This window comes from Halichondria panicea, chromosome 9, assembly GCF_963675165.1.
Source record: "Halichondria panicea chromosome 9, odHalPani1.1, whole genome shotgun sequence".
In the NCBI taxonomy this organism is placed as follows: domain Eukaryota; kingdom Metazoa; phylum Porifera; class Demospongiae; order Suberitida; family Halichondriidae; genus Halichondria; species Halichondria panicea.
In genome coordinates, this window is record NC_087385.1 from 4,058,367 (window position 1) to 4,071,436 (window position 13,070).

Sequence of the window (13,070 nt, forward strand, 5' to 3'; positions counted from 1 at the left end):
GCATGCTTTTAATATATATAGGGGTAATGCAATGAAACACACTGATTTTTTTCACAAATTGAATTTACATAATAGTGAAACAGCGAGTGAACCCAGGTATATAAACAACTTAGGAGATAAGTATACAATTTAATAGAGAAAGAATGTATGTACAACAACTCAATGTTCTAAACAGGCACTGAAGTAGTCTGGTCATCAGGCACAGCAAACTTTCTCTCACTGCATAAAAAAACAGGGGGAAAATGTTCATAAAACACTGACACTGCAACTATGTCTATACCATAATAGTTCTACATGATGGGTGCATGTGCATGTATTTATTTTGTATCTGCTCATAATTATTGTTGCCTTGTTCCTAGGAACAGGAAAAGAGGGAACAATGCTGACTTCAGCATATTTTGTGAGGTTGTACCAGAGGGAGCCAGGACAAGGGTGAACTGTTACGTAACAAGATTGAATTCTTAGCCTCATTCCAAACCGATTCTTCTCCAATACAGGCATTTTTGCTAAAATAGGGGAAAATCGGTCTGGAAAGGAGGTTTACAAGCCTTTGTACCACAACTGAAGCTATCCGTGAGATTTTAAGCTGGTCCAATAGGTTTGTGAGCTATATATATACTACTAGACTGAATGTCTGGAGCTAAGAGAGATTCTACTGTCGATGACTCTCATCAGCCTGTAGCATCACAAAACAAGTAGGCCAGTCGGGGCAAGGTACTTCAAATAGTACTGGGAAGCTACACTCTTACTTTCAGACTTATCTGAATAACTAGTAACGAGTAATTTACTGGAAGCTACACTCCTACTTTCATTGATTTCCAGCCTATTAGCTTAGCTGAAAGCAGTCACACATGACCGTGCTAATAAATTAATCTACACTTGGATGAGATTTCTTTAAAAAAAAATGTAAACAGGTACAAAACTTGTTTAACAGGGCAAGCTGTACACATGACAGGCTATAAACGAGGCTAGAGATCACGTGCTTTAATGCTGGTACACTCTAACGGGCTCTTGGTTTGCCTCGTGCACCACATTAACCTCGATTCCATTCTTGGCTCACATAATTATTATAACACTTTATCTTGGCTAGGTGTGTTAGGGGAGTATAGACCACCCTGTGTGTACCCCTGGTATGAGATTTGTAATGGTAGTATAGTGGTTTAAGTAACGATGTTCATTCACTTGTCAATTGTACCAGGAGTGCTAATAGTTTACCTGTTGTGTGGGCTCTTGTTGGGTGTCCAGGTGAGAGCTGACTTCTCAGGAAATTTTTGACCTCCACCAGATGAGGACAAGTATGAGAACTGTGTGTGTGTGTGTGTGTGTGTGTGTGTGTGTGTGTGTGTGTGTGTGCACGTGTCTGGGTGGGGAAACATAATAGGTACAGAGGAGGTTGGACGTGCGTCATCATTCACATGACATTCCTAAGGTTCTTGGCTCACATTACCATAGAACAACTGTAAAGGCTACCTCTGGCTTTACTGAGCTTAATTCTATGACACCCGACTTGCTGTGTCTGTTGTCTGGTTGGACCAAGATTAGCTAGGCTACTATATAGTTCAGCAGTGCTGTACGTAGCTTGCACTGTACTGGCTGACAAGAATCTAGTAAACACTCTTATGCACACAACTGCAAAGGATCGCTGGGAATCGCATTGGTTAATGATATTGTAGTAAGTAGCTAGAGAGTAACAGAAATGTTGTGTAATACCAGCTAGGAAAATCGTTGTCAATAAGCTGTGCAGCTCAGTAGTGCACGTGATCCTGTCCAACCTCCTCTGGGTATACATCATGGTACAATAATGTGTTTACTTGCATGTGCACATATTTGGCTGTAAAGAGACTACTTAGCAGATTTCTGTGTGTGCATTGGAGTGACTATAGAAGGCGCATCCATACACGAACACTTCATTCTTTTCAATGGCCATGGAATAAATAAAAAATTAACCTTAATTAACTGACCTTTGGCATGCTATGTATGAATATTAAATCGAAAACCACAAAATACTTGATGTGCAAATCCTGTACCCACTAGCCCAACAGGTGCATCCACCACTGGTATTTCAGTGATTCTAAGGTTATGGGCCACATGTATATATCAAGAGCAGGGCTCGAAATTACAGTCTGACACATGACAAAATCCAGTCATTATGTGCACGTGACAGATCATTGCACGTGTTAGTCAGATATTTTGTCAGAGCATACATGTAGAGCTAGCCAGAGATCGCTATAGGGGTTAGCTATTATAGCACTAGTAAGAGCCCTTGTCAGAGTTTTAGTAGCTCAGAACAAGAAGTGTGGATAAATGGATCAGTGCAAGAATTACAAATTGCCTCATGGCTGTACATGTACATTGAATGTAGTTAGCTAGCTGAGAGCAAGCAAACTATATGTTTGTTCTCTCTCGCTGGCTGAAGGGTCTTAAATTGCCTCATGGTTGTACATATACATTGAATGCATGTAGTTAGCTAGCTGAGAGCAAGCAAACTATATGTTTGTTCTCTCTCGCTGGCTGAAGGGTCTCTCACTTTGGCTGGTGTGTCTCTCTCTAAACTATCAGGCCTAAGAAACTTGAATGAGTTTATTGATGGCTCAAGAAATATTTGAGCGTCCAACTTCGAAGATCATGCTGCCAGCCTCATGCACAAGAACCAATGACTGTGTGCCTATGATTATCTGATTTTGAATATGGCCAACTTGATGTTGATTGAATGTCAGAGCAAATTACATGTTGGCGGATCAAAACATTAATTGGACTGACATTTTGACAGTCATGCTAATATTTTTAGCGTGAGCCCTGAAGAGTAGATAAGAGTATCTCTTATCATACTCTTATCTACTCTTGGTTATGGTTATACTTACACCATGGTTCGATTTATGGCAGTAAATCCACCAAGCCCAAGGGCAAGTTGTTTTCAGTGTTAGAAATAATTTTTATTGACTGTATGGTCAAATATTATTTGTGCCTGGTCATACTGACCAGACACATGGAGGAATGCATGGTCATTCTAATTAAACGTCCGGTCAATGACCGATGGCAGTGAGTAATTTCTAACACTGCTAGCCATAAATCCCTAGTATCCATGGTATGAGTGTTATAATCTTACGTGATTGGCTACACGTTGTGAATTTACTCCTCTACCATGGTAACTCCCAATTTAAAAAAAAGCATCGTGGTACAAAGCTTGCTCTGTCAATAGCTAGCTACACAGGTACCGTATATCTAGTTTGACATCTCTGGTTCGACGCTCCCAAAGAAATGCTGATCTAGCAGACACTCTGAGCACTGCTCTGAGCCACTTCCTCCTGCATGGTCCTCCACTAAGACTAAGCCACACTACCAAGTATTAAATACCACCTGACTCCTACCCATACAGCTAGACATGGTGTTCTCATTAGCTCTAGCTTGAGAATACGAATGACCGGAGCTCCACTCTGCTTGCAGAACAAGAGCCTTACTAATATATTTCTTGTCTCCAGCTATAGATTTAGTATATACAGCAACTAAATACTGGTTAATGGGTTGTTTTCGTATGGTGGAAATTTTCGTATTTTTCGTATTGTAATTTTCGTATTGTAAATATATGAGCAGATATGAAAATCGAACTTATTCTATCCTGAGCTGTACAAAATTCAAAACGTACCAACGAAAATTACCGCTATGCATTATAGGCCTAGCCTACACAAAGTATAGAGTAGATAAAATTATCTACAAGATCTACATGTCTGGGGAAATATCAGAACATGAGCCATGGGCATATCCTAGCAACTGCATGAAAGTAGTATTAATTGTGGTTTGACCCACTCTACGCATTTCAAGGGCTCCTAATACATGTGCGACTAATTTATGGTGTTACATTCGTATATTGTAATAGTAAAAATAATCACAATCATGTTATCAAAAGTATATAAGAAGAGAAGAGTGTCAAACTACTGATAGCTCTACACAAAACTGTACACAAAACTAGAGCACTAAAGTACAAACCCTCGGCTGGTGACATGACATGATTATAAAGAAACCAGAAGAGTTATATAATGCAGTGCATGTAGTGATGAATAATTATCATGTATGACTTATTGAACTGTGTAGCACAGAAAATCAGGAGCTAAACCAGACTGGAGGCAGGCTGAAACATTTGAGAACAGGATATTTATATGCACTGTGGACTAGGATCACAGCAAAGAAGCCTGGAGTCTCATGCAGAGAAGTATGGCTCCTGGAGTAGGATTCCAGAGTCACAGAGACAAACCAGACACAATTCTAGCTTTCTATCGCATCGACCCTTTTCCACAAACAATCAGTAATTATTGGCCTATGTTTCGAATTATAGCCGCATCTAATTATATTTCAAATAATAGCCGCGTTTAGTAGTACGCAAAAAGCTTCTTAGCTTTAGCTCGCTGCGAAACAAAGACTTCTTTGCAAAATCTGCCAAATTTTAAGCCTTAGTTTTAATGCTACAAGTTTCCCTACATACAAATTGTGATGCCTAAATCACCAGGTAAGCCAAACTGAGCGACAGACACACACACAGACAGACTGACAGACTACTGTAACCGAGGCCGCCTACGCACCTCGGGTTAATAACGTGACTGACGTTTACACAAGCTTGCGTATCCATTATGCAATGCACAGTGAGTAAAGAGTGCAAGTGAAGAGGATTCGACTATTGTCTCTGTTGAGCTGATTTTTGTGAAAAGATTGTTTCCTATCAGTGTGCAGTGAGCAGCTCTGAACGTTGAACAACTAGCTAGCATCAGATGTCATAATTATGTTCCATACCCTAAAAACGTCACGATTAACAGGAGATTACTAGTAAGTTTACAAGACGTGCGAGTAATTTTACTTTGTGTACAGTTTTCATGTAGAGCTGCATGTAGTTTGGGGTACTCTTCATTTCTTATAAATTATACTCTTGATACAAGTAGACCTTTGTGTGACTGACTACAAAAACAGTATTCACTCACAGTTGGGCCGAACTTTGGTTTAAACATTGGCACTGGAGAAGGCATCGGAACAGCTGCATTGTGTGTGTGTGTGTGTGTGTGGGGGGGGGGGGGAGACAACATATTATACAGACTGCAGGATTTCCAATGAAGCTTAGCTGGGTACATATCAGCTGCAAGTAAATGTGCAATGACGGTCAAAGTACTCTTCCATATGTACGTAAAGATGTGACTACTGACTATACAATGTAGGCTACTCACCTGTCGGCTTGAGTGCCAAGTGCCTGGGTGCCGTGTGGAGGTAGGGGCAATCGGAGCGAGTACACCTCGAGTCAAACTTGCACTGAGGGTGTACGTAGAGACACCTCTTCCCGTACTTGCAATCAGGGAAGAGCTTACACGGGACGGTGGGGTGTATGTAGGAGCAGCTGTCCCCGTTCTTACAGTTGGGCCAGAACCGACACCGTTCTCGCACATTGCCATGAGCGTCTTGCTCATTTTGAGTGCCTTTATCTACATGTGGTGTTGAATCAATAGTACAACTAAATCCACACGCATATAATTATGTAAGAAAAATCTCAAGAGTTAATCAGTCTATACAGGCCACAAGTCATGTGCAGCAGTGCTCACCTTCAAGATCATCATCTTGGTAAGGATCATCTGTTCCATCCAGAGTCACCACAAACCGAGTGCTGCAATTGGGATACCATGGTGCACTCGATTTCCATTCCAACCACATAATTATGTGCAACACTATCTAGATGTAACTTATCTTTGTATGGTGGCCCTTACATGATATTCAAATAAAGTAACAAGTCCATTTCAGAGTAATATTACAGACTTCCGTGCAAGTACCTTTCAGAGCTGCTGGTCCTCCTGCGGATGAGTTCCCTCAGATCTGCCTGCTCAGAGCTCTTTCTCTTGCGTCCCAGTCTGGCAGCCATTGGTAGAACACTCTTTACTGCTGCAATTGTCGCCCTCTCTATGATTTGATCTAGGGGGAGACACAAATACATAACAAGCAAATATCAACACTACTGGTATGTTGTTACAATGTCATTCTGAATTACTGTTGAATATAACTTTATGGCACTCAAACACAAGTACTAAACTGCACTAATGTACAATTTCTGCTCTCAACCATACCTTGTATGTCATCGCTGTCCCGCTCCAATTCAATGACCACCTGGTCACCAGCATCACTACCCTCACTAGACTCCACCCCTTCACCACGCCTTACTTCCTGTGGCTCAGTAGATGATACCTGGGACACTGTATGTGGCGGGGCAATGAGTACATACAGTGAGTCGACAATTTACAGTCATGTACACAGCTACTGGAATTTTCTATTAGGAACATTTATGCACACAATTATGCCATGCACGAGATTACAAGAATCCTCATTACTTGAGGCCGTGCCGCGGCCATATTAGTCTGCTGGTTTGTTTGTTTGTTTGTGACAGGTGAATCTACTCACCTGGGTGCCATATAGCGCTGCGTTTACAGCATGGATAGCCTTCACACAAGTTATTGGTAGCAGATTTTGCTTTGAAAGCTTTTTTGTTGGATAAAAGCGAGTAAAAGCTAAGAAGCTTGATTTTTTGTACGTGGCAGCTTCATGTAGCCATAGATTGAAGAGTTAGAGGGATAGGAAACGGAGTGGTGTACGTGATGATTTTACATTGAATCTGCAGTGGAGCCTCGAAAATTATCCGCGCTACGCCCTATGAACGAGGCTATTAAGCACACTTTTGCCGGGTAACTCCCAAAGCTGTGTTTCCTCGAGACATCATCTCTTTCAGCAACTTAAAACACGCCTAGTCCATGAGCCACGTGTAGTACTTGCTAATGACTGACCACACCCAGTAAAAAGAGACTTTCCAATAAAGTTATATGTTCCCAAGGCTGTTTTAGAGCTATTGGAACATGTAACGTGTAAGCGTGTTGGTTATGACTACTACAATAGGTATAGACCTTGAAATATAAGTGAGTTGCACGGACTAAGCACAGTTACTTGTAGTTTATTATGCACTGAGTGTAGAAATAGATATTGTTGTGATGGCCTCGATTAAACCGCAGCGTAGCGCGGATGTTACTCGAGATACCAACCGTTTCCTATCCCTCTAACTCTTCAATCTATGACGTAGCTAACTACACGCGGCCTTTATCCTTTATTTGAGATAGCGCAGACTACATATTTACAGCTGCAGTGATCCCGTACCAGGAACAATGGAACAGGGTCACTAAAGTAGAAAGCTGGAATTATGATTGTGGATTGTGAGCATACCCCACAGGAGGCATTCTAAGACTCCAGGCTTCTTTGCACTGCTAGCACTACTAAAACTCTATTCTCACATTCTCAAAAGTCTCAGCCTCTGAGTCTGTAATTGCTCCCGTACGTTACTTGCAGCTTCCATGATCATACATACTATTGTAATAACACTCTTCTGGTTTCTACAGATCTTTGTGATTTATGTCAATAACCGGATTAGCACTTCAGTGCTCTAGTTATAATGATTTGAACACAAAGGGCAATCATGTAAACAATACACTGCACCATGTACATGTAGAGCTACAGTTTACGTGTTATAGCACTTATATAATAATTATACCTGCAGTTTTCTTCGGCGACTTCTTAGTTGACAGAAACTTGTCAAGGTCTTCTTTCTTCACTCTGAGGACCCTCTTGACAACGCCTCCTTCCTCTCGCCGGGCAACTAAAGCATTAATTGGTTGTGTTATTCAATATGCTGTCCTATAATAATATACACACACGATGATACATGATGAGCACACACTGTACCTTTAACCTTAGGTACATGTACATCTTCCTCAGTCTCGTCGCTGGGTCTCTTGCGGCCCAGTCCTAGGAGGGCCTTTTGAAGCAGGCGTCCACCACCTTTCTCACCAAGCTGAGGTCTGTGTGTGGGTAAAGGGTGTGAATTGCATGACATCGTAATGAATGTGTACATGCTTGTTTTCACCTTACATTATATACAAGTACAATGTAGCAATTAGCTTTGTTTAAACTGAAGATATTGATTAGTACAACACTACACGAGAAAGCTAGTACACATGCATGTATGTACAGCCGCATGCATGTAGTTTTGTGCATCAATAATAGCATAAATGCACCGTTTCATGATCTTGACCACACTTGACAGCGAAGTGGACACTCTCTCCTTCTCGTCCTCACTTGACTCAGAATCGTTGTCATAGTGACCATACCGTCCACCCTTGCCCTGTTTATTCCTCTCTTCACGACGCTGGGCTATGAAAGCACGGAGGTCCTGGTCACGAGTGGAGTCAGGCTGTAACGATGTGTGGGTGGCGGTTATTGAGGGAGCAGTGTGCATGTGGTTTTTGTTAGGGATGGGACAGTGTAACGAAGGGTGGATTTTAGTTCACAAAGGGATATAGCTTAAAAAAAGCATTTCACAGAGCTCAAACTTGCAGTCTGTCAACAGATAAATGTCAATTATCTAACCATTATGCATCGTGTGTGACCGCTCATTGAATGTCTTTTAGTCAGACAAAATGTCAGGTTCAGCAGCTGCTGTTCTATAGTTCTAGCACTAATAAGAAGTCTTAGAATACGTTCTAGTAGCTTAGGCGTACATGTTTAATATACTCAAGAAGTTTAGAAAACTGTATGACAAAGAATTCCATACTGCCATGCAAACGAAGAAGGTTCAATCAGAGACAGATTCCAAAGAGGTAAGCCTACTTCACAGGCCAAGGACACAAGCAATGATCAAGTTGATTTTTAGGACTAACAATAGTCACTGGATACTCTTAGATTCAGATGCAGACTGTTGATTAGTATGGAGGGTTTACAATGTATATCACACAAAGGCCCATAATGTTAAAAAACAAAAAGCTCACTTTAACATTGTGGCTCCTCTTTTTCATTGTCAACCTTGACCTTTGACCATCACGTTCACTTCTAAGTCTATCGCTTCTTCTACTCTCATCGACAATTTCCCCTTCTGCTGTATCACGTGACATCATTGACTCGCCTTGTGATTCTCGGATATGCAGCTCAGAAGATGCTTTCTTCTCTTTGGTTCCAGGAAGGGTGATCACTTTTGGTTTAGAATCATCAACTTCTTCATCAGAAACTGAGTAAATTCGTGTTGTGTGTGCGTGAGTGTAGGGGGTGGGGGGGAGAAGAAAGTCATAGCACTGTGAATACAGTATGTCACCAGGCTTTGGTGAGAACATTGCACTCCTTGCTTTTACAAAAAGATTACGATATTGTACATTAAAAAAATGTAGAGTCTAAGTAAGTACCAATTTCACAATGTAATAACACTCGTAAACACTCGTAGCTTAGACCACTAGCCCCACCATAATTGCCACTAAACTTTTTGCCATCTTTACCTGCCTTCAGCTCTCCCTCATCAGTATCCTCTAACAACTCAGGAGTGCTCGCGACCCTCTGCAGCCAATCACTGAACGCATCCGTATTGTTCCCTAGGAACAGTTGCAGGTCATTCTTAATCTGCAGCATGGTCTTCTTGTTGGCCAACATGACTATGATGTAGTCAGGGAGCTCGTTGTCAATGTACGCATTGTACTGCTTGAGCTTGGCGATAATACCATCCTACATGTATTAGTATGAAGGGTAAATTGGCAAATGAGGCAATTAATTGAACTAAGAGCAGCAATTTTTAATTTGACGATCATGCTGTATGGTATTATTGATCACGTGTGATATACTGAGGACTATAATTTATATTATATAAAAACCCTAACCCTCTGGGACTGAGTATTACCAGGAGTCAAGCTATAAAACATTGGCAATAATTTTGGTGACTCTCACCTCGATTCTCGCCAAATTACGTACTTACGGTACATAATTGTGCGGTGATAGGTTCACAAATAAACATAGAGCTCAAAAAGTGAGACTATGAATGACTACTACTGTATGTACGTATATGTATCAGTAAAAAGCACAAAGAACCATAATTATGGTGTCTGAATGTGTGCATCATACACAGTAATACATACTCGAAGCTTTTGATTATTGATATCCATTCCTTCACAATTTGACAGCCAATGATCCTTTTTATAAAGCAATGCAGTACAGTGTGGAATAAAATGTAGCTAGAGTTGAACACGTGGGTCACGTGAATTCGACACACAGACACAAGATCCAGATTGTCACATGATTTCAATTATAATTACGTGTCTTGCTAGCTCTGCTGTTTTATAAAATAATAGCTAGCTAGCTCATATACAGGTACGTTAGGTAGGTGGCTAAAGATGTCATCAATCTGGCTAGGGTGTTGTGTAGTCATCTTGACAGTCCTGTCACAAACACAAGGTACTATAAAATCACAGCATACATTTATATTATTATTCAGTATTTTATATAAATAATTATGACTTACATACACTGTCTGTTGCATATGCACACACAGCTAAGGAACCAAATCTAGCTGGTGATGAGTATGTGTTCGAGTTGAATGACAGCGATGGTTCTGTTTGTTTCTACGCATCATTTCAACTGGACTACAAAATCTCTTACCTTCAGTACCCCAACATTAGTAACAAGTCTATCAAGCATGTCATGGTAGGTTGCATAGGTACCAAGATACATGTAGCTCATAATTATAAATAGTATGTGTGCCTGCTTGTGTGATATGGTATTCCTAATATATTGTACGTATACCGTATATGCTTGATCAGAGGCCGCGGCTACTAAATGTTTCATTTTGCTGGCAGAGGAGGCTACAATTCGAGAGAGGCCATTGTTTAAGAGTGGCGTTTATTAGCTCCAGCTATTTCAACAATCTTTAGTTTCTCATAAAAAGTTCTTGTCACCTGCATAAACTTGAACTCTGCCATGAGAAAGTCTTAGTGAAGCACTTAACAAGCTGCTACCTAGCTACATGTAACTAGCTGCTAGTATAAATATGGCTGCCACGTGCAGAAATGCTAGAGTCAAAGTTCACTGAGGCTACTATTTGAGAGCAGCTGCTAAATGGCTTGCAAAGGAGGCTACTATAGCGGCCTTTATACAAGAGCAGCCTCTGATCAACCAAATATGCCAATAACGATACACCCTGTGCATATCTTTCCTATTGTTTAGCATAATACATGATACAGTAGACCCTCGCTAATCCAGACCCCTTTAGTCTGAAACCTCGCAAATCCAGACAAAATGAAAAGGAGGAGCATGTCAATAGATAGACTACTGTGCATATGCACTATAACTTACTTTGCCGAATCAGCATTAATAACGCGCTCTCAGTACATGTACAATGGCCACTGCAAATAAAACTAAGAGAGCTCACAACTCAAGACTCACTCTATTGGAGAGAAAGTTGAGGGAAAATACTATTCTAGCTATAGCAGCTTCCCTTTGGCCAAAGTAATAGCATAAAGACGTGTACACAAGTGTCTTCATTAGTGTTATTCATAATCACTCTGGAAAAATGTTTACGATGGAGTCTGCTCTATTCGGATTAGCGAGAGTCCACTGTATTGTATTTCATCACACGTAGTAATTCGCCATTGCTTGTTACTCGTTCTATTAATCCTATCAGTCCATTATTGTGTAATAATAACCAGTGTGCTGATGTTTGGCGTACATACATGGTACACGTACAGCCAATCTCCCAACCATTTAACACTGCCACCCCCTCCCCTCCCCTCTTACACTAATAGAGCACAGAAATTAAACTCCCAAACAACACCCAAGTCCTGATCTCAGGAGATTGTGGCGTAAATGAGACCAAGCTGTTGTTGTCATGGGAAAATGGCGAACAAAGGTACAACTCTTCGTTTTTGTTCACACTAACAAACAGCACTTGGTATGCCAACTTCATCTCGTTCTCATTTGACCTTGCGAAGCTCCCCCAAAATCCCGTGGGTGAGTATGCTCTGAGGTGATTGTTGTGTGTGCACGATCTTTACAGTGTACATGTACGTGTAGTTTTTGGTTTGATTGAAGGCAGTGTACCTGCATACTGTATCTGTCTGGCACAGTTGTACCTTATTATGAGGTACTCGTTCAACATCCTATTATAGTTGTCCACCTAAATCATACACTGTCTCTACCTCGTCAGATATGGGAGTCCAGACTTATGTCACTAATATCACCAACCTCTTCTCTCGAGATTTTACCAGAAAAGATTTCTTCTATTGTGAGAAATGCAAAACGTTTGCTTTCGCCAACTGTTCAGAGGATACCCTGGGCTGTGTGGACCCTTGTTCCAAAAATGAAAAAAACAAGACTGAGTGTAACAATACACTGGAAATGATGCATGCTGTCATATACCCAGGAGACATTCAAGAGCAATCAGCAAACAGTGAGTTGTGGTTTTTGGTTGCACATGCGCAACGAGGTATACGGTAGCGTATCTGTGTGTAGAGTGTCTGATAAATGATGCAAGTAAGAGTTTCTATAGGCTTTAGTGACGTTTTCTTGTATAGCAATTTGTAAAATAGCGTAGCAAAACTTGTCCATATAAAGTGTTGCTACTCTACTTAGTAGTTAGCCACTAGAGCTAGCTACATGTAATGGTAGCTACAAGAGTGAGAAAAGAGCTGCAAAGCTGCACTTGGCTGTTCATGCAGCCATTAATTTTCTGGGCTTCGAACTTTTGGTTTCCTTTTTAGCAACGATCATGGTCGATCATTTCCCACTTTCTGCACCAATGCAAATTTTATTGTAGCTTCATGTTTGGTGCCTTTTTAGTTTCTACATACCTAACTGCCCCCCCCCCCACACACACACACACACACACACACACACACACTACAGGAAAGCTATGTATTGAGGACTACATTGCCTTGCAAGAGCTCATAGTACCCATTGTAGTGGGAGGAATCCTGGCTATCCTACTGGTGCTGATATTTGTGGCCTATATCATAGCCTATATCCGTAGGCGTAGGAGAGAAGGAAAGTATGAACGATTAAGCGAAACGACATACTAGCGTTTGTGTTATTTTTAAAGGATGTGGCAGTGTTTATATCGCAATTCATGTATTATAACACATCTTCGAGCACTTTATTCTATTGTGTGTTTAATCTATTGTGTGATCACAACCACTATGATTGTATCAACTGCATGTGTTCAATGTTGAAAGGGGACGCACATTATTCAATTAGAT

The 13,070-nt window shown here is 40.9% G+C and overlaps 2 protein-coding genes across 2 annotated transcripts; one reads left to right on the forward strand and one right to left on the reverse strand.

Moving 5' to 3' along the window:
- Positions 1–27: 27 nt before the first annotated feature.
- Positions 28–10,094, reverse strand: LOC135342040 (zinc finger CCCH domain-containing protein 14-like). Its single transcript, XM_064538728.1, has 13 exons — positions 9,960–10,094; positions 9,330–9,552; positions 8,832–9,067; positions 8,082–8,257; positions 7,750–7,865; positions 7,559–7,663; positions 6,093–6,218; positions 5,802–5,940; positions 5,577–5,638; positions 5,208–5,459; positions 4,968–5,020; positions 1,216–1,304; positions 28–219 (listed from the first exon to the last, which is right to left on the reverse strand). The coding sequence occupies exons 1-13, from the start codon at positions 9,984–9,986 to the stop codon at positions 168–170; spliced, it is 1,656 nt and encodes a 551-aa protein (XP_064394798.1). The 5' UTR covers positions 9,987–10,094; the 3' UTR covers positions 28–167.
- A 19-nt stretch (positions 10,095–10,113) lies between these two features.
- On the forward strand, positions 10,114–13,028 carry LOC135342053 (uncharacterized). The gene is made up of 5 exons (XM_064538742.1): positions 10,114–10,275; positions 10,373–10,524; positions 11,622–11,826; positions 12,023–12,265; positions 12,721–13,028. Exons 1-5 carry the CDS (start codon positions 10,215–10,217, stop codon positions 12,891–12,893), a joined length of 834 nt encoding a protein of 277 aa, XP_064394812.1. The 5' UTR covers positions 10,114–10,214; the 3' UTR covers positions 12,894–13,028.
- Positions 13,029–13,070: the final 42 nt, after the last annotated feature.